Genomic DNA, 22,736 nt, shown 5'->3' on the forward strand with positions numbered 1-22,736 from the left:
AAATGAAGTATTAAGGAGGATAAAAGAGACCAGGAAAATGCTAAATGTGATTGAATATAGGGAAAGGAACTGGCAAGTACATAGTATGAGAAGAAGATGTTTATTACTGAATGCGAAGGCTTGGTGAATGGAAGGAAAGGAAGAGAGTTCAAATGATGACTAGGATTATGGTAAAGAGGAAAGAAAGGTTACCAAAGGATAAAAATGTGGAAAGCAGCAGATGTTACAGGATCCGCCCTAGTAGCAGAATACTATGAATGAATATATACATGGGTGATTGAGGCTGGTAAAAAAGAATAATAAATGAGCATAATGAGTTGATTAACTAATTAAAACAAATTTAAACTACCTGAAGGATTTTTACAGTAGAAATTGAGTTAAAAATTTAGGTATTAATCCAGAATTAGTTTGATTAAAAAAAGGGAAAATAAATTAGCTACTCTTAATTTTATTTATGTATAATAGGTTAAATTAATTAATGGATAGGAAAAATTAGACTACTTCTTCCGTAGTGTTTAGATGAAAAAAGGCTCTGTAATATAAATTTAGCCAGTTCATGAAATAAAACACATATTTACGTACAAAATTTTTTAACTGGCATTGAATCTCTGCGGTACTCGTTCGTTATACGGTACTGCCAATATTAAATTAAATTAGAAAATTACACTTAAAAAAATTATGTTTTAGTTTAAACAATTTGAAGCAATTTTGAAGTAGTTGAAATTATTTTAATTGGTTACTTAAGTATACATTAAGTAATACTTTTTCAGAAAAGTTGCGTGTAAAAAAATCTTGCTGTGTGGTATAGTCATTGAACATAGAGGTTAGAATTCTCAGAATTGGTCAGATTGGGATTGATGATCTCAATGGGTGTTACCTACCGGTTTATGTTTTATTAAATATTTAATTTTTATATTAATTCTTTAGATATTAAGTAGAAAAATGGATAAAGAAGGTAGAAAAGTAATTGTCTGTGATAATGGAACTGGGGTGAGTCGAAACTGTGTCAATATGTGTTAAAAGTAACTTAACCTATCTTCCATGACAACTAGTTAGTCGTTTTTACTAACAGTTTAATTTTATTTATTACTTTTATTGCCACTTTCATTTTATTTTTGGCTCAGTGTTGCAGTGAACTGTAAATTTTATTATGTAAACGTGTGATTCACTACACTTTTTTTGCTGGGCCTGTAACATTTTTACGAATGTTAACGTAATATTTTACTTCACCAGTTTCAGTGAAATTTGTAAATCTTTAATAATTACTAAAGTTTGTTTTAATATTCATTTTTTTCTTTTTTTTTGAGGGTTGATTATTGTTTTACACTGCTTTGGAAAAAAAATTTTTTTAATTAAAAAAAAATTAAATTAGCTTTTTATTAAAAGCTAATCAAAAGCTATACATAATAAAAATAAATCATTAATCATGATTTATTTATATTATTGTAAATATTTAATTCAAACTACTCGTTCTGTAATTACAATCACTCTCATCTCATCACTTGTTTTATGCTGTAATGATTTTCACAAATATTGATTTTCAAATATCAGGATTTATAGTACGTTATTGGATATTACCGCACTTGACACACTATTAATCAAATAATATTTATGCCTTGTAAATTCCTTTTAAATTGCATGGACAAATTATATTTGACTGAAAATTTTTATTGACCCTATTAGTAACAACTTTATTGCATTTGTGTCAGTACGAATGCAGTAAATTTTATTTTACTTAAAAATATAAGATTGTACCTAAATTAGTAACAGTGGTGTTTTTTCATTTTAATCACCTGAAAACTATTTTATTCTATTTTGGTAACGTTAGAAATTAATGTAACCAATGCAAATATAATATGAAAAATTAATGATTTTTATGTTTTATTTGTTTGTGTGTGTATATATATTATTTATGTATTGTATAAAATATTACAATTTACATTTGTTTGTATTTTAAATGTATACTCATAGTACAAGTATTTATTGAGTTGATATATTGAAAGGCATGTAGAAGCATATTAGGCGCAAAATGGTATGATGTTAAGTCAATTTCTTACATGTTGACTGTTTGGAGGGGCAGGTATTTTTCAAATCAATTCACAAAAAAAAGGAAAGGCTATAAACAATTAATGCGTCATAAATGTGTCTTTTAAAAGCATAAATTTACATAGTCAAAATAAATAATAATAGTTAACATAAATTAGTCAAAATGTGAAGAGAAAACAATTAAGATCGTTTCTGTGGCAGCATTTGTGTTTCTGTTGGGAATAATGTAAATGAGCCTCTGTATTAGCTGGAATGACATAATTATAGTATATTGTCGGCAATACCACAGTGACTGGCCCTCTGGCTGCGACTTGGTGATGTCAGATTGTCAAAGCAATAATAATTCAGTATTTGATTGATTACAATGTTGTTGCTTACTTTAATCTTTTTAAATTATTTTATTTTTACAAATTTGTATTTTTAACTTTATCTAATAATAAACATATATTGTACAATAATAATAATAATAATCAACGTACAGTATACCAAAATAAACATACATAAAAAAATGAACAAGATTAACTAAAAATACTGTAGGCCTATAATACAGAACAATAATAATGTGAAATATAATACAAAATATGAAGGATAATTTATTTGGGTGGCACGAATTCCGCAATACATTGAAGAATTTTTTCAAATAATTTTGTACTTCCGAGTGTATAATTTCATTTTGTGTCCATTAGCAAGCACACAAGTGTAAATTGTGTGAACACCTTTGTTTTTCAAGAATTAAATCACTATTTTATTATTGTGAATTTGACTGGTCAATTGCAGTAAATTCATTTTAACAAATAAAAATTACATTTTTTTATGAAAATAATGACAACAATAAATGAAGGCTTCAACTTGCAGAATGATTTCTGAGGAATGGAATATTGTAAAAAAAAAATAATTACTGCTTGGTGGCGGCAGTAATGACGCACCATGCAGCTATGACATTGAGACATGTTTACACCATTCCCAACAAAATTAAAATGCTGCCACTTAAAAGAAAAGATCCAACAATTGTTCATATTATTTCATTCCCATTATAGTACATTGGCTGTCATTTTATGATTCTTCTTTAAATGTCATAACTTTTCTGTTCTGTTGAATTAATCATTACAATTTGAATGGAGCTATTATAATGTTATATGTCACATATATATTAAAAAAAGGTAGAAGGCAAAACTGAAGGGTGCTGTTATTTGAGTATACTTAAAAAAAATCATTAAAATGATATGTAGATCTTATAAAAATAGTAAATGTATACTTAATTGATTATCTATTGTTCAAGGGAAACTAAGCATTTTTTATTTATTTTGGCTTAATTTTACATTTTAGTGTTCCTTCTTATATTCACACCAAGATTTTACGTTACTTTTTATTTGTGATTTCTTCTATTTTTAGTTTGTGAAGTGTGGGTATGCAGGATCAAATTTTCCAGCTCACATATTTCCATCTATGGTGGGGAGACCTATCATCCGAGCAGTCAATAAGATAGGAGATATTGAAGTGAAGGTATATTCACTTTACTAACTGATTGTAATTTCTAGGTGTATATATAATGCTGTAATGTGTGAGAGTGAGTGAGTGTGTGTATGTGTACATGCATATGTGTGTGTTTGTGCATGTATATTTGTTTACATGTAAATTGCTTGTGTTAATTATACAATTTTATGTAAAAATAAAATGTATTTCTATATTTTAATCTATTAAGAATAATAAGTTAACTTTAGTAATAATTGTTTTATGATTTCTTTCTTGACTATGTAGTAATATGTATTACCACCTCAAGTTTACATTTTAAGGAAGTTGGTTACTGTTCTGTGCATTGTTTACCTAACTACCCTAAAAAATTAAACATGCGACATAAACCATCAACTTTTTATTAATGTTTTATTTCTGGTTTGTAATAGAATTATAATTATTGATTTATTAAAATGAATAATTGCATAGTCTGAATGATAGCCATCTTTTTGTTATTTTTATGAATCAAAAGGTTTGGAAAATTCAAATTCAGAATATTTTAAACATGTATTTATTCAAAAAAATAATAATTATGTTTTGTAGAGCTAAAAAGAAGTACATCTAAGGAATTATCTTGCACTATACTAATGGGATTGGCACAGATGGTCTTAATTAACAGCTCTGTGACTGCTAAGCCTTTTATTCAACTTTTGGGTGGGAAGTAAGTCCTTGGACTTTAGAAATAACTGATCGTTAGAAATAGAACCTCAGACAGGTGTTTCACATAACTGTTAATATTAGACAGCATTTATTTATTCTTATTTTAATTACATTTTCATAAACGAAGTTTCTCGACTAATCAGGTCACATCCATCCATCCTAAAAGACTGACCCGAGTGATTTGAAATTATTTCTGTCAGGCCCTCATATTCAAGGATGAAGTGTTCTGTAGTTACAGGAGACTTTTATTACAGACCATACTGCTGCATTATTTTATGAAAGAGGTTGTCTGCATAAGTTAGCAAGACCATGAGATATATGCAGTTAGTTATTGGATTTCTTTGGAAGGGACCTCAAGGTCAGTCTTTCCTAGCCATTATTGTATATCTCATTTTAGGGAAAAATCTTTCACTGGTGGAGCTGGTAACGCTAATAGAACGGCTGGTATAATAATGTGGAATTACCTGCTAATAAACTTTTATTGCTGTTCATTGGGGTTTATCTGAAAGCTGCAGGTTTTATATTTCAGTTAAAAAATCAAAAGCTCATTGTTATGCTTTTTTATTTGGTCAGTCTAAGGACATTGTAAAGTAAACATTCCTTTACAGTTCTTTTTGAAATTTAGTTACTTTGCAATTGTGTTTCACAATAAATTCTTTTTTGAGATTTAGGTACTTTCCAATTGTGTTTCACAATGAATTCTTAGTTCTTATTTCTTTGTGTATTATTTTATAAAATGCTGATTGGTAAGAAAACAGTTAACATGGTTCTTTTAAACCAGAAATTGGGATAAATAGTTGTTTTTAGGTTATTTATGTTGTGCCTTTGTTTAGTTACAGTTAAATAATAGTTATATTTAATTTCGATGTGTTTTATTCTAAATAGATAAGGACTGAAGTTGTCTTTTTATCTAGTAATTCTTTTTATAAGAAGTAATCACTTCAAACATTTTTTTCCAGGACTATTGTGTCAAAGTAAGACAGAAGACATTCTGTAAGCCTAGAAAAGATTTTTGAATTTATATACGTATATTTTTTTTTTGCTAACACCAGTTTGAAGCTTTCATTTATTGCTTGTTATGTTTTATGATAAAATAAGCATTATATCATACTTATTTAACAGTTTTTTAGTGTTCTGTTTTTCCTATATATGTTTTTTTCACAGTTCTAATGATAAATAGTTATTTTTTATTATGATGCATTAGGTTTAATTAAACTATTCAGTAAGTAATGTCATAAACAGTGCCCTGAACAGGTTTGTTATTGATTAGAGGTCAACATTTACTTTTTAGAATTTCATCAATATTATTATAAGTCTGATCTGTTTCTCCATGTTAAATTTATATACTCATGTGTAATGTCTGCACTTGGATATAAAAAAAAAATATAAAAAATTGTCTAGAAGTAAAAAATATTTTATTATTAACACTATTTGCATGAATGATATCATAGTAAAAGTTACAAATGAGGTGTTGATAGTTGTATAGACCACTACATTTGGCCCACTTGGTGCCTTGTTTACCTTAATGGCTTCTAAATTAGTTAGTTTTGGGTTCAATTCCCAGCAAGGATCTGGCTTTTTTCACCTATCATTTCATATTCTTTATTAAATGTGTAATGTGTTAAAAATTGTAATACTAAAATAAAATCAAACTTTTGTGTCATGTGATTTTAAAGCTGTTTTGTCACCGTGTGGCAGTTAACCATTATATAATGGTGTATTGTATTCTGTTCATTTTGGTATTCAGTGTTTTAGTTAGAATAATGTTAAATGTTAGTTTCAGTATTGATAAATGAATAATAACATGATATAAAAATTATTTACTGATTAATTCATACATAATATATTGGATAGTGATATTTCAAAATCATATTTTGATCCAAATGGTAAGTCTTCTTAACAGTGATTTTAGAGAAATTTCTAGTAATGTTGATTCCTTTCTGTAAGTAACATCTAATGACTAATATACCATTTTGCAAACAAGAAAAAATATATATTACCTCTTCACACTTTCAAGCAACTAGCTTTAAAAAGTGTGTGTGTGTGTGTGTGCACATGCATATACACACAAGCTGCATGTATATTTGTGTGTATGATGATTTTACATGAAAATAAAAAAACCATAAGTTGTCATTATCATAAAAATAATATTCAAGACATTGAATATAGTAATTCTTAGGATTTATACCAGGTAAATGTAACCTATCATATATAATCACAAAATACTGGTGTTTAAGAAAAAACCTTGTTAAAAAAATAGAATGATAAAGTACAGTTAAGTTTAAAACGAATAGACTAGTGCAAAAATTAGTAGATATATCTCGAATTAAATGCATGTATGATACTCATCTGAATAATAGTGAATGAGTATTATTATAAAATAAATGGTGCTATGTGGCAACGAAGTATGGCCAGTAATGCAGAAGACTTACAGTATCTGTCAAAAGTTTAAGAAAATCATAAAAAAAATACAAAATTTGAGTTTTCTGTAAGTAGGTTTATTTTAAAATTTTACAAAAAATTAAAAAGAGCAATCTTACAGTTAATCAGTGTGCCCTCTGTTGGCTTTTTGACCACCTTCACATGATCTGGCATTGAGTTGATCAGCCTTCTGCATTTGTCAACAGTGATGTCTCGCCACAACATAGCAAAATTCTGCTTCAAATCGTCCTTTGATTTGGGCTTCCTCTTGGCCAACATGACTGTCATAGAGTTCCATAGGTTTTCTATGGAATTGAGGTCCGGCAAGCATACTAGCCATGGTAGCAGTTCATTTACTTTTTCTTTGAACCAGTCTGCCATAATGTGACTCTGGTGACTGGGAGCATTGTCTTGCTGGAAAAGATAATTCTCTTTCATTAGCTTAGTCACTGATGGAACCATTATTTCCTCCAATATTTTTCTATATCTCGGGTGATTGACTGATCCATCAATAATGTACAGTTCTCCAGGACCTTCATTGGTTATGCATCCCAATTCATTATTGCTTCATCTCCAGCTTGAACGACTGGTGCAGTGCAGGATGGCAGAAACTTCTGTGTTTGCTGTTGCCATCTTTGTATATAGTTCAAATCTGCTTTCATCTGAAAAACCCATCTTTGCCAGGCTTCTTTCATCCATTACACTTCTCATAACCATCTCATTTGCCTTTTCTTAGCTTGTTCATTAAGCAGAGGTTTACGCAAGGCTATGTTGATGTCTTGCATAGCCTTGCAGGTAAGAGAGATGCTCCAGCATCTCTCTTACCTGCAAGGCTATGATGAGAGAGATGCTCCAGCATCTCTCTTACCTGCAAATCTGTACATATACCAAAATTCATTAGTCTGGGTGTATCAGTTCTAGAGTAATTTATTTAAAATTAAATTTTGGCTTACATTTAAGTCCTTGTAGAAACAAATTGCAATAAAATCATTTCTTTAAAGTTAAAAAGGTCGAATTTGTATAAAAAAAACACTCATATTTAGAGTTATTTGGATAATGTCTACCACTGTATGGTTTAGCAAAAGTATAAAAACAGGAAGCAATATTGTGTAATTTAAGGAGTTGTCCTTTGACAGACACTGTATCTGGAGCAGTAACAGTGGATGACTAGCAACACTGAAATATGTTTTTTAGCTAGAGTATTTGACTTTATTTCTTCAAACTGCTCTGAGTTTATTGTGCCTGTTATAAATTTTTTGTAACTAAATTGTAAAATTATTTTTACATTGCTTAGTTTGATTGCGCAATAAACCTTTGGCATTTTAGAGTAAAAAATGTATTTTCTCAGTGCTGATATTTTAGAGCTTAAAAATAGGAATAAACAGTGCAGCGGAAGTTATGCAAGTAAATCTGGTTTAAATATATATATGTATTTTTTTTTTAGTTAATGCATGACAATGTTTAGAATCCTTTAACAAATTTTAATTTATTCCTTTTAATGTACTAAAATAAATTTCTTCTATTCACAATATTTAAAAAATAATTTTGGAACAGTATTTATATTTTTATCACTTAGATTATTTATAATCTAAGATCTGGATTTTCTTGAATAAATTTATTTCTCTTGATTCGTTTAATTAATCGATTACATGTTATCTTTGCTTATTACACACTAAGAGTCTTTATATTTTAAAAATCATTCATGGTCTCTAGTAAAAGTTGTTAATATTTACATTATACTGTTAGTGATACTGGGCAGTATCATTGTTTCTTGAAGTAATGTAATGAAGAACACTAACACATGATTTTTTATAAAGTTATGTTTAATACACATAAACTTGTTGATAAAGTGAGGAATTGATGTAATGAACATTGCCATCTTGTAGAAAATATCCATATTAGTCAAGTAAAGTGGTATTGCAAATAACAATTTGAAATGTTGTGTGTCATTCTAGTTAATTTTATGTAGCGTTTACATATTTAATGGACTTGTTATTTTGTAAAATTTAAATGTAAATGATTTTTGTTCAACCCATTTCTTCCCAACATTGCATAAACACAACAGTACAAAAATTTATATATATTAATTTTTTTTTTTTTGTGATATGTAACTTTTATTTTGATTTGTTATTAATTCTAAAATAAATAGAGATTTTATTAATGTGTTTTTGTTAATATTTTTATACATGTTTCCTTTCTTATGTGAACTTGAATAATGATAAAACCAGTGCATTCAGAGTCTGGTTTTTGTCGTAAGAAATAAAAGTATGTACATTTTCAGAACTGAATTTTTTGTTGTTTTCAGTTATTTTTATATGTAGTTTATTGCCGAGTCATTTCCGTTACGACTGAGCTTTGGGTTTCTTTGATATTCAATGTAATGTGCAGTTGTTGCATTGGTGCAACGTTGGGAATTTACAGGTAGTTGAGATAACAGCTGCTGTGTGTAGTGCCTTGATCAAAACAAATTGTTGCCATCATTACTGTAGCTACGTTACATTCATATTTCAGTTTTGTTTACAGTGTTAAGATTTTAGTGCTTAATAACTTTTTTATTTCATAATATAAGTGTAGTTATTAGTTTCTAGTGTGTAGTTTGAGTTATCACCGAACTGTGAGATGAAATTATTAGCATGCAGATATTGACATATTACTTTGACCAGTATATTCTGCTATGAGTTTTCAACAAGAATATTAAGAATAGCAGAAGAGCTGCTTGCAGTACTTGATGAGATCGGGGAAGAGGAAGCAGCATGCAGTGTCATTCAGTAATTATACCACCTGATGTTGATAAAAATACGGATGAAGAAAACACTGATAACCAAATTGTTATAGACTGTGGTAATCTCATTCCTTCGGATATTGCTGGTTCTTCTGAAGTCCATAGTTCCATTAGTATTGAACCAGCTAAACATAAAATGGCAAAAGAAAAAGTCAAGGAACATAAATCGTGTCCAAATTGGGGAAATTCTTTACCAACTGCATAAAAAATTTGAGATGATAATGAAATAAATAATCTTGTGAAAGAAATAAAAAAAACAATAAGGAGGTCTAACATTTCTTCAAAAAATCAATTTAATTTTTGATTATGTGTTCCTGGACAAAATTATTGAGTTTTCTATCTCATATGCTAAGGAAAAAATAACTATAGCTTTAACTCATCCAGACTTGGAAAATATTTTTAGAATTCTTATTCTGATGGGCTATAACTCACTTCCCAATGTAAAATGTACTGGAGTAAAGATCCCGATAAACGTATATATCTTGTATGAGAGACAATGCTGCGAAATAGATTTGATGAAATTAAAAAAGTACATCCATTTATCAGACGACACAAAAAATAGAAAATTGGACAAATTTTCAAACCTCTGCTCATATAATGAATCGAATGCCAAATTCAGCCAATTTGGGTCCTAATTTTTATGAGAAATTTTATTTCTCATAAAATTTCAACTTACAAGCCAGTGGTCCCTTACTTTGGATGTCATTCGGCAAAAATTTTCATGAGAGGAAAACTGGTAAAATTTTATATTTTATCAACAGGAAATAAAATTAATCAGATAGAATTTATATTGCAGTTAGTTTTATCATTACTTCGATCAGCAAAAATTGAAGAACATCACATAAGTGACAGAAATTTTTTGTATTGCTGTAAAACAAGTTTACCAAACAATGAATGAAAAAACAAAATTGACCATATTATAGACAGAAATGAAACTAATGCAAGATGAAACTGTAAAGTGTGCCATACTGAAACTGTTTATATTTGCAAGAAATGTCAAGTATTTTTATATGTGGACTGTTATAAAAAATGTCACAAGGCAGCTGAAAAGTAAAATTATAAATATTACAGAAAATAGTGTGAATTGAAATTATTGTTAATATTTATTATTATTACTGTTAATAAAATTATTTAACGTAATTATCAGTCATATATTTACTATTTACATCATTTTCCAATGTTGCATTAATGCAACTGGGAGGCAACTCCCATTGTAGCATGAATGTAACAGGTTATAACTCAGTAACTACAAATATGAGTTTTCCTTTCATGTCTTATTTTTTAAACTGGATAGTAAAGATGTGTATAAAATGAAAAAAAAATCACAAAAAAGTTGTAAATTATTATTTTGGAAAAAAATGGGTTAAATTAACATTTATATAAATTCTTAGTTTCAAACTGAATACTAATCAGTATAACAAATATCTGAAATCTGAGTCACTAAGTTATAATAAGATATCTTGTATATCTATATTTGTAGCCATTATGTTGGGAGTAGTGGTTAATTATGTCATATATGCAGCATAAAAGTTTTGAAAATGTTCAATTATTCCCTTTTTTGTGCAACAGTTTTTTATTTCAAGTATGTAGAAAATAAAATAATCCATTCCTAAGATTATTAACTTCCGGTGTAGACTACATTGGGTGTCAGTTTTTCCGGCAGCAGAAAAACCAAATTGACAGTAGAGCTCTATCTTTGAGTGTGAAGTTTTGTTTGTAAATTCCTCAATTTAATTAGAATCCATTTGGCAAAATTCAGTTTCTTAGGAGCTGGGGTTTGGGAGTTCCTGATGAGGGGAAAAGAAGTGAGGGTAAAGAAGTGAGTAATCTATACGTACTCGCATATAGATTTGTGGTTGAAGTAGTTTTTAAACTGTTAAGGTCACATTACAAAACCTATGGGCTTTTTTTAGTTTTTAAAAAGCATCCTCTTAATAACGACTATGCTAACTTTTTGCATTGAACAAACTCAAAATCTCTAACTTTTAAATATGTACTTTTTTTGGTGTTGAGGGTTCAGAATGGGAGCAATTAATTTTTAAATAATTAATGTCTAAGAAGTAACGTTTTCAGTAAATACCCAGTAATTTATCAGTTCAGATTGGGTGAATCCAGACTATCACCCTTTGGGTTTTGAGACCTGATTTGCGATCTCCACAAAAAATTAGAGGGGACAACTTTCAGGAAATTTCGATTGAAACATCAGGATGCCCTCCAGAGGGCATCCTGTTATTTCCCTCTCTGGGGTCAAAGTTTTGATAAATATGTCCATCTGAATTGGTAGATTATTCCATTGTCCATCTACTGTTTCAATAAAATTATTATGTACTGAATCTTAAGAGTATTTTATATAAACAAAATGACATTATTTGTTTAAATGTTTTTCCAAATAACTAAATGACGGCTGCGATTTTTTAGGAAAAAGTAAATGCATAACATACTAACTAACCTGTTACTGCTACTATGCTGCAGCATTATTAATTGACAGTATTTGTAAATTACCAATTAAAACTACAGATAATTTCTACTTTTAAAAAATAAATAAATTTTGCTGTGATTATCATGGAATAGTTTTGTTATATTACTATGAATTAAGACAAATATTTATAAAAATTGTGAAATAACAGACACTTGTGGTGTATGGCTAAGCTAATGGATTTTGTCATTAAGCATCTTTTAAATCATAGACTTCTAGCCAATCCAAAATCCATTTGTGTTTGCATTAGAATGACATGTTGTATTAATGTTAGACTGATGTGTTTAATACATGCAATAGAGGAAAGACTTTTGGCAAGAATGAAGGAGATCAATGATAATCTTGCAGAAGAGTTGATTAGTCTTTAGAAATGCATTTGAGGTTTCTATATCAGTACCCCTAAATATTCTTCACTTGTTGCGATTTAATATCACCTTCAGCAATTTCAAATTCTCTTGCAGGCTGACTTCAATCATTAACTAATCATCTTCCTCATAATCCAGTATTTTTACCTGCTATTTTATTTATGATGCATTCTTTGTTAAATTCTTAGTAAATAATTTCCATAACGTACTCTTTTGAATAGAAGAAAATCTGTCTGATACTTAACTTAAATGCTAAAATATCAGTATCAGCATTGATTTTTTTGTTATTTTGTGGATGTTTTTCTTAGAAATCATTGATAATGATTGTTAATAGATTGATTGAGGAAGCATATTTAAAATTTCTTATTATCCTATTGCATGAAATACTATTGAATTTTCTTCTTGCTTGTATATAACTAAAGTTTAGGCATAATAGTACCCATGTCCATTTATCAATGTTCCTTAATATTTATTTTTACAAAGAGTGGCTCAGGAATGTTTGTAGAGTTTACAAGGCCAACTTGTCAGATTTCAATTCATAGTTTTAACTTATATGGACATTTGAACAGTCTACATCTGTCTAAATCTGTAAACACTTAATAGGAATTATGAACTATGGTAGATAATTTCTGTGTACAAGTTTTAGATGCATCTTAAAATGCCTAAACATGTTTAAATTTTAATTGTCTTGTCAGCTGAGTTACTAATGGATCTAATCCATTAGTAAAGTTCATTAATATTAGTAAAATTAAATTGCATTTTTAACATTTATGTGACCTTTATATACATACTTTTATAGTCTTGGACAAAAAAAGTTTTTAAATAAACATTAATGCATTGTATTAAACATTGATAAATTTCACCAGTTTTTTAGCTGTATTTAAACAAATTAGGTGTCATTTGTCTTAAAATGAAATGCTCAAGGTAGCTTGTTATAAAGAGTAACATTTAGTAAATTATTAAGCATATTATGTTTATACTATGTGTTCTACCTGTAATTTGAACTGTTTTTAGAAAAACTGAGGAAAGGTAATGGAGTTTAATCAAATAGAAAAAAATAATTTGCTCTAAAATTTACTTGTGTGGATGTATTTTACTAAAATAATATTTATTGTATTTAAGAATTAACATGGCGGATTAACATGGATATTTTTAAATTTCAAAAGGTAATAGTTTTATTTTCATTTAGTAGTTCAGTTAAGATGTGTTAACAAAATTTGATAAATACCGTCCATTTATTGAAATTTGAACATTTGTTTAAAAGTGGACTGTCATATTTTTTCCATGTACTAGGAGCAGTTGATTTGAATGAATTTTTTTTAAGTTAGCCATAATTTTAAATCTTAAATTAATATATAATTTATACGTTAACACTATAGTTTAAATATTTTATTCCATTTTTAAAATTCTAATTTTGTTTCCATTTCCTGAAAACGTTTTTTATCTTTTTACTCTCTGTAAACCAAACCAAAATTAACACTTCTAAATATTAATTAATTCATATATCTTTTCACTTTTGTTATTACATTATACATTCATGTTTTGTTTATACTCTATTGAATAAAGAAGTTATTTTATATGCCTAATTAATCTTATTATCTCATTTAAATTATTTTCTTCTTTCTTTGTGCAGTGTTAAAATTAAATTAAAAAAATTTTTGATTTATATCTAGGTTTTTTCTATATATTTCTTCACATTAAAAGAATATTAAAGCTAAAAGGATTTTTTTAAATGAATTTTATGTATAATGTTTGATTTTGTTAGAAAATTAACGATTATGAGTTTAAAAGAGGAAATTCCTCATCTTACAGGAAGTATGTCTGATATCAATCACCTTATCAAAACACATTTTTAGATTAAATTTTATAACAGGAAATCACTTTTGGTTACCTACTTACTATTTAAACAGTTTGTAATTCTGAATATATCTTATTTGATGATGGTACTGTCGGTATCATTTTCCAGTAAATTTGTTTAAAAAAAATTGATTGTGGATTGTTAAATTTTTTTACCATGTCTTTAGTCTTGTTGATTTTGTTATTTTTTGATTATAAGACTTAGGTTTAGGGGACTTGTGTTTTTCTTAAATTTAAATATTTTAATCTCATAATGTTTATTCTGTACTACATATGTTGCTTGTTTCATGCTTATTGAAATATTTCAATCCTGATTAGGCGTGGTATTTTTCATATTACAAAATTCATTTCTTCTCCCTCACCTCAAATCATAGATGTAAGTGTTAGCTTTTAGTTTTTGAAGTGCAAAGTTAATAAATAAGCAAATAAAATGTGTACTTACCTTATCTCTCATTATTGTTATATTCTTGTCACTTCTCTCCATTACTAAATAAGTTGATTAACCCTGACTTTTGTAATGTATGATCCACCGAGAATGTGAATGTGTGTGTGTGTTTTAAATTTCATTTCCTACTCATGAACCCATTCTGTTAATTAACTAAATATTAATTTCATTTTTATTTTCAGCTAAAAAAATATACATAGCAGTGACTAATATTTTCAACTGATCAATTTACCAGTTATATTATTATGAAATCTAATAACTTATTTTATATAAGTTTATCATTGATCATGTTGTAAAATAATTTATCAGATATTAACATCTTTTTTAGAATTGTATATTTATAAAATAAATATTATTTTCATATTAAATTATATAATGTTCAAATTCTTACTTGAAGTAAATATAAATAAAAAGCAACCAGTAATTAAAGGTGTTATTTAGCTAATTTTCTTAAATTTTTGTTTGGATGTGATGTGATTGTTAAATAAAAAGTTAAAATGTATTGCCTCCAATAATTTAACTATCTATTGTTAATGAATTAGTATTTAAAAATTATTTTATTAATTTCAATATTTACTGTTTCATTGTGTTTTACTTTAATAAAACATCTCATCTTAATAAAAACAACCTTACTCTATGTTATCATAAAACTATTTTGATTAATTTAGTTTTATAAAATAACTTGATTAGAATTACTTTTGCATATCAGATCTTTATGTTTAAGAATTAGACTTTTAAAATTATTTATTCTTTGCTAACCGTAGAACATCGATATTTGGTGCGGTATAATTTTTATTTTGAATATTATGAGGAATGATATTTTGAAAAGTATGATTATTCTTTAGCTGGCGGATTATTTTTATTGGGACTGTCTGATATGCTTTGTCATTAAATGCAACAACATGCTGCAAGAAATCTGAAGTAAATTACTGCATTACACCCTTTTTTTCTGCAGTTTGCTACTTTATGGGGTTATCTAATATTTTGAACAAGATATTTACAAGAGATACAGTTTGGGAGATATTACCACAGGCAGCTGTGCACTCTGGATGATTCCTTTATGATTTATTACTTAGAAATAAAAAAGGTCCTTTTTCATACTTAACACCTAAGATACATATTATTGTCTACATTGTCTGTCCCTTTATGAATTAATGATAATGTCACTTTCAGAATTTATGATATAATCAATCTTTTCTCTCATTGAAGTTTATATTATGCATTGACCTCCATCATGTTCTGATTAACATATACTTTTATTTTTTTAAAAAATCAACTATTTCTCTGCAACCAAACATGTAATGCCCATTTATGCTAAATATTCTATTAGTTAGACCCTTAATGAAATAATGTTTTGGTCGTGTAAGGTGCTAGATTTTATCTCACATTGTAAGAGTACCTTTTGTCATTTTAAAACTTCGGATTTAGTGATGCTATAAAATGCTGATCAGTTGGATTAGCAAAAAAATTCCTTAAAAAAATTTAATAGTTCCATACAAATAAAAAAAAAAAACCTTCACTTCTCTTCCACACTTTCTGGATTATTCTCATTATTAAAATTAATTATGTCATTATAATTCATTCAGTGATTGTTATGTATTTAACTTATAGAAAAAAGTATACATATAACTTTCATACGATGGGTGTTTTAATAATTAATGAGACAAATTGGTGTAGAAAAAAACTATTTATTCAATGACAATGAAACTTACACTACTTTTCAACATAGTCTCCAGCAACATTTAGACTCTTTTCCTATTGTTTTATGAGCTTTCTGATTTCCTCAGCATAGAAGTAAAGATTTGTATACTGTTTGAAAACTGTTTAAAACTTCTTGTTGTTTGAAACATTTGTGTACTGCTTCAATGTCATCGAACTTCTTGCTGCACAAAATGTCTTTTTAGCAGGCCAAACAAATGAAAATCGGGTGGGGCGAGGTTTGGGCGAGATGTTACCCACATCTTCCTCTGTACGGAAGATGTGGGTAACATCTCCCATTCGAATCCGGGTTTATGGGCATGAGTCAGCTGTCTTGGAACCCATCTCGAACTCGTTCTGCAATAATTCAGCTGTCATCAATATGCGGTTCCAACACTAATGTTACACAAACTAGTAATTTGGGAAATTTTGATTTGCCAGTCTTTGTGAGATCATTTATGTGATTTTGCAGCGCATTAGTCGAAACTTCAACAGGTCTTCCAGAGCGATGGAGATCAGTCACACTTGTTCTGCCTGAATGAAACTGTTCCACCCACTTATAAATGATAACTGCAGATTAAACATTTTCACCATACTGTTTCAACATTTTTGAGTAAATCTCTGCTGGTTTCACACCTTTTGATAGCAAAAATCTTATCATTGAATTTTGCTCTTCCAGGATTCACATTTCAAGTGGAGCTGACATTCTGCAATCAAGAAAAGAGCTTAATTATTATTGAACAGCTATTAAATGTGTTCCTAAGGTTGCCAACTTGACCTTCAAAAAGTTTCATTGTCAATGAGAATCGTATTTTCTTTACATCAATTTGTCTCGTTAATTATTGAGTGTCCATATATTTGATTATATTTGTATAAGTTAATTTTCAGTTACTGTTCCAGGATATTGATTACTCTTTTTAAATACTATGTTTGTTTTAATCATGTGTTTTTCATTCCATTTCCACAAAAAATAATCATAATAGTCACAAAGGGAAATGATTGACATATATTGTTAACTATGTTATATGCTTACATAAACTTTTTTTTAGAACTTTTGTGATTATATTAAAATATTGATGTGATAAACAAGAAATTATTAAACTAATATTATTTTGTTATCATCATTACACTTTTCTTCATGGGAATAAGTAGGAATTTTATAAAATTCCTGTATGCTACGTCTATGGAACAGGGCATAGAAATGTCTGTACATTAATTTTTTTTTTACTCTGCAGTTTGTTTAGCAAGAGTTGTGAGAGTAGTTAGTGTAACATAGAAGTTGTCAATAAAACTAATAAATTTATTAGAATTGTATTAATACTGTACAAGACTTTCTATAATTGGACATATATTGGTCTATTGTGAAAATACAGTTTCAAAAAAAAATAAATAAAAAAAAAATTGATGAAGTATTCATTATAAATCATATATTCAACTTAATTCATTTCTCATTCTCATTTTATCACCTATAAGTTAAAAAATTGCTTGTAATTCATAATGATCCCCTTCGGGAATGATTACTGATGTACTTGTTTGTGTAAAGTGAAAAATTATCATAATCGATGGTTTCATTCATTCCATCACATTTTTTTTATGTGTATTGTGATATTAAAATTTTATTAATCACATTTTTATTGATATAGTTTTTAACACTTTTGCACAATCAATATTATTTTTATTTATTCTATTACTTTTTTTTAAAATAAAAGCTTTATATTATTTTGCTGCTCACACTGTTCATAGGAGCTTCCTGTAAGTCATTACAACATTTTGCATGTTGTGTGTTTCAGTGTACTCTAGTATTGTAAATGAAGTGTATTTGTTGTGTTATTTACTTTAAATTATTTTGATAATTTTATCAGTAAATAAATAATTTAGTGATTTTCACCTTATTGCTGTAAAAGAAAACTTCACGTCTTCAAATTGTGTTTAATTTTGGTTGCTAGAAATGATAGCGGATAATAGAGATAGTAGATAGAGGATAATAAAAAGAATAGCCATATTATAAAACTTTGTTAACTATAATAAATAAATACTCATTATTTTTATGAGTTCACTGATGCTCATGTTCTGTTTTGTTTATATTTATGTAATGAAAATATTCATATTTAATTCACATTGAAAATGCTGGTGATGAAATGTGAGAATAGACACTCCCCTTGTAATGTAGTTTTTTTATTGCATGTCATATGAGTCTATTGTGGCTTTCTCAGTTTACATACTTTTGTTAAAAGAAATAACACCACAGACTAATGTATATTTCATTTCCCAGCCACACAGACCTTTGCTGAAAAGGTCTGAATCTTTTCAGACTTTCCTGTAAAAATTCTTTTTCACTTAAATTTATTATCATTTACATTTCTTTTAAGCATTTTGCTTATGCTAAGGTAATAATATTACCTTATAATAAGAATATAATAAAATTATATTATGTTATAATATACAGTCACACTTTTCAATCCACACACTTATAATAAAATTATAAGTATGTGCATTGAAGAATTTTCATCTAGATTAATATCTACTTTTTTGATTTTGTATTTATGTTAATGTGTAATTCATTGATAAAAAAGTGTAGTTTAGAAGTATTTGTTGACTCTTAAGATCATCTACTCTTTTATCCAGGATGATATTAGTGGAAATAGTCTGGTGAAAAACAATCAGAAGTATAAAACTGAGATCATATGGTTAGTTATTAAAAAATTTGACACTGATGCAAAAGATTATTGCCTATTTTTAAAATTAATGCAGCTACTCAAAATTCGTTAATTACTGTAATATTGTGCAATGTACAATTCATCTAAACATATCCCTCAGATTCAGAGAAACAAAAGCTTCTCTCTTTCAATTTTGATCACCATGCTATTTTAAATATCATTACATTTTTCTATGTTAGAAGATGTTTGTTAACTACGTATAACAGCATAGTCATAATATTAAAAACCATTTAAAAGATTGGTTTCTTGTAGAAGAAATATCATTTTAAAGGAACTATATTTCTTTTTGGTGATAAGTTGCTTTCTAACATATACAAAGTACCTTGATTGTTTTTTTTCTTAAGAATAATTTTCAAGAATTTTACTATAGCAAAAAAAAGAAGTTTTAATTGTTACAAAGAAATAATTCTCAGACTAATATGAGATGTTCTCTTCATTTGTGAGTTCTTGAGTCTGTTCATATGTCTAGACACCAATAATAGGTCTTACAGTGAAAATGCCTATCTAATTCTTAAATCAGAAATGTAATATCCTATCAGTTCAAATTAAACTGGGTTACACTGGAGTTAATGTTTTATATTATATTCATCATTTTGTTGCGTTGCAATGAAATTATTTTATTTTTGGTAAGATATGTTAAGTAGTCGTTATCAATGCATGTGCTTTTGTTGTTTTTGAAGTATTTTATTTTTTTAATTAGAAATTCATTTCATGTAGTCATTTTGTAATAATTAGGGTTGTGTTATGCGTTTCAGTTTCATTTTTTACACGCTCTTTTATTCAATGATTTATATTGTGCTAAGAACGGCAATTTTTAAATACAGTGCCTTTTCCTACTTTTATAACTTATCTAAAATTTATATTTAGTTTATGATTATAATTATTTTAATCAAATTTCTTTATTTTTTTCTGAGTTTTATGTTACATTATTTAATGTTATTCAGAAAAACATTTGTTTGTGTGATTTTGCAGTATCAAAAAGTATTTTTGAATAGGATATTATTTATTGACAACCATAGATATCATTTTTAAACTATTACTTGATTTAATTTGTACTTTATAATCAGTCTAATTTTTGTAATATATTTTTATATTTAATGTTTGGTTGAGAGACTTAATTATTATTTTATGTGGATATTTTTAAGAAAAATATTTCCTTAAAAACATTTTTCACTTAATTCTTTTTTCTGAGAAGTATTCTAACGGAGTATTCCAAGGAGAGTGTATGCTTAATTAAAACCTTTTACTAATGCTATAAATCTTAAGTTACTTTCACATTTTAAGCAGTACTATGCTGTGTACTTTGCTGCACAATATTTTTTGTTTGTGCGTAATGCTAAAATTCTTACAAATTAAATATAGTGAAATGTCTTGTTGAAAGAGTCAGTGTTTCACTTTACTACTTTCAAAGAATTTGCTGCTCTGCCAGCAACAAGAAAGTGTTAGTGTAGGTTTCAAACTGGAGAACAGGATTTGCATTGTACATAAATAATTAATAAATTCTTATAAATAAATAATTTAAGAAATGGAATAATTTACTAATTTAAATAATATTTGATCTGTTGAAAATGTATATAAAAATATTGAAGTTTTTAAGCTGATTTTCTTTCATTTTGGTGAAGAATTTTTTTTTTTTTTTTGAGGCGTAGTTGGAAATGTATACACAGAATTTCATCTTTTTTTAATCAAAGTTATACACAGTTGTCAATTCTATTCAATATGCATCTCTGAAAGAATCTCAATGGTTTTTAACAAGATTGTTCACATTTTTTTATTGAAAAATAGTATTGAAAGATAGTATTTATATCTAACTTATCTTGATTAAGACATTTATGGATAGATCAGTTTGAAACTGATGTTCAATAGATTCTTGGCCGTTATTTTAAGGTTAACATGAATTTTTTCAGATGGAATTGTCAATTTTTGACCACCACCAATGAAAAGAGCGGAAAATTTTATATTGGAGTATGTGATCATGCATATGTTCTTGGAATCTTTTTGAAGGTCATATGACTAATCATTTATGGGTCAAAAATAGGTATTCTATTGAAAAAATCATGTTAACTGTGAAATAACAGCCAAGTTCAAGGTTAAATCCAAGGTTTAAGCTGTTCCCCTTAAGTCTGATATAAGCTGTTCCCCTTCAGTCTGAGTAACTTTTGTTTAGGTTATTTTTTTATATTGTGCGTAATTTAAGAGAAAATTTCCGGGGGGGGGGGGGGGTTGCAATGAAACACCCAGTATAGTGTTGTACAGCTACTCTATTTTCAGTCAACATTCAGACATTTAAAATTATATTAATAATTTGGATTCTTTGTGAGGTAAAATTACTTTTAAATATGTCGGATAATCTGCCACTCTTCATGACAGAGTGATAGTGTATTTACCTGTAATTTGGAAGGTTCTGTGATGAAATCAGCATGGTATCTTTCTTACTCAAAAATTTTTAGCTGTGAGTGAATTAATTATAAAAAAGAAAAACATCACAATAGGATTTGGCTTTTTATATTCTTTGCTTCTGATATAGCTTCTCACTGTTATGGTGTTATCATAACTGATTTATTATTTGCTATTTTGTTCTTTATAGTGGTGATCATTTAGTTAATATGAAGACTACTTTACAGAAATTAATCAAAACATCAAAAATATTAGAGTTCTGTGTTGTGCGGCTGTTTGTGTATTAAATCATTAATAAATTACTACTTATAATTAGGTGCCAGTTACATTAATTGAATAATAGCAATATATGTGTGCAAGAGTATAAATACATGTACAAGTGCAAGAAAACAAATTGACTAAAACTTTGGGATGTCTGATTCTGTATTCTGTATAATTTATATCTTAATAAGTAAACATTAAAAAACACATGAATCTACTTAATATAAATTAAGTATTGATATTTCTTGAAAATATCATACCCTTGATGAAATATTTTAAATTAACATGAAAGATTTCGTTCCTGTTTGCAGTTTAGCCAAGTTTGTTTATTACATGGGAAGTTGACTTCCCATGAAATTTTCTGTAAAATTGTGAGAACTATGGAAGTTTTTGAGTCTGTTAAATCAGAATTTAATGTTTTTTTTTTTATTGATCAGGTTTTTTCTGTAGTTATATTAGTTACTTAAGTAAGCAAAATTATACCAAAGACAATTATACAGTTTTTGGTGGATTTTTATCGTTTACACTATTTGTTTGAATATTGTTGTAATTTATAATTTTCATAAAAAAATAATATTTAATAATAACTTTGGTTATAATTTGTTAAGCTTTGGTTTGTGATATATGTAGTTAAAGGTGCAAATTGAGCTGCATGTGGTAGTGCAGTGCTGCATAACTTCTTATTTTTAATATTCTGTAATGGAAATAACTTTATATAGTAAATAATGAGCTGTGAGTGAGTGTTGTTGCCCACAACTGCTGTAGACCGTCATATTATTTTCCACATTAAATTTTAGTAACATAAACTTTCAAGAACATATCCTGCTTGCTATCTGCTGATAGTACTGCATTTTTTTATTTACAGAGATTAAAAACTGCACTATGAGATTGGTTTATTCAACATAAAATTAGATTACATTTATTTTTGGAGAATAAAATATGAACTCTGAAAATATTGTGTCCATTTCAAAGATGATTTCAAAAAAATATTTTATTAATTTTATTTATTTAAAAATTATTATTTAGAAAATGTAATTTTACCAGGCTCTTTGAATTACATTTCTTTTAATATATTAAAAAGAAACAATTTTTTTTTCTT

General features: G+C 27.6%; 1 protein-coding gene across 2 annotated transcripts in view; it reads left to right on the forward strand.

Annotated features, from left to right (window-relative positions):
• Positions 1-835: 835 nt before the first annotated feature.
• The window catches only part of Arp2 (Actin-related protein 2), a 47,094-nt gene continuing 25,193 nt past the window's right edge, over positions 836-22,736 (forward strand). Inside the window, exons 1-3 of one of the 2 annotated variants that reach the window (XM_075358571.1) lie at positions 836-990; positions 3,439-3,549; positions 5,178-5,192. In XM_075358571.1, the coding sequence (XP_075214686.1) occupies positions 943-990; positions 3,439-3,549; positions 5,178-5,192 (174 nt within the window). In that variant the 5' untranslated portion in view covers positions 836-942. The remainder of the gene's footprint in view (positions 991-3,438; positions 3,550-5,177; positions 5,193-22,736) is intronic. The other variant, XM_075358572.1, reaches the window with a different exon arrangement.

This window comes from Lycorma delicatula, chromosome 2 (assembly GCF_047948215.1).
Source record: "Lycorma delicatula isolate Av1 chromosome 2, ASM4794821v1, whole genome shotgun sequence".
Taxonomy (NCBI): domain Eukaryota; kingdom Metazoa; phylum Arthropoda; class Insecta; order Hemiptera; family Fulgoridae; genus Lycorma; species Lycorma delicatula.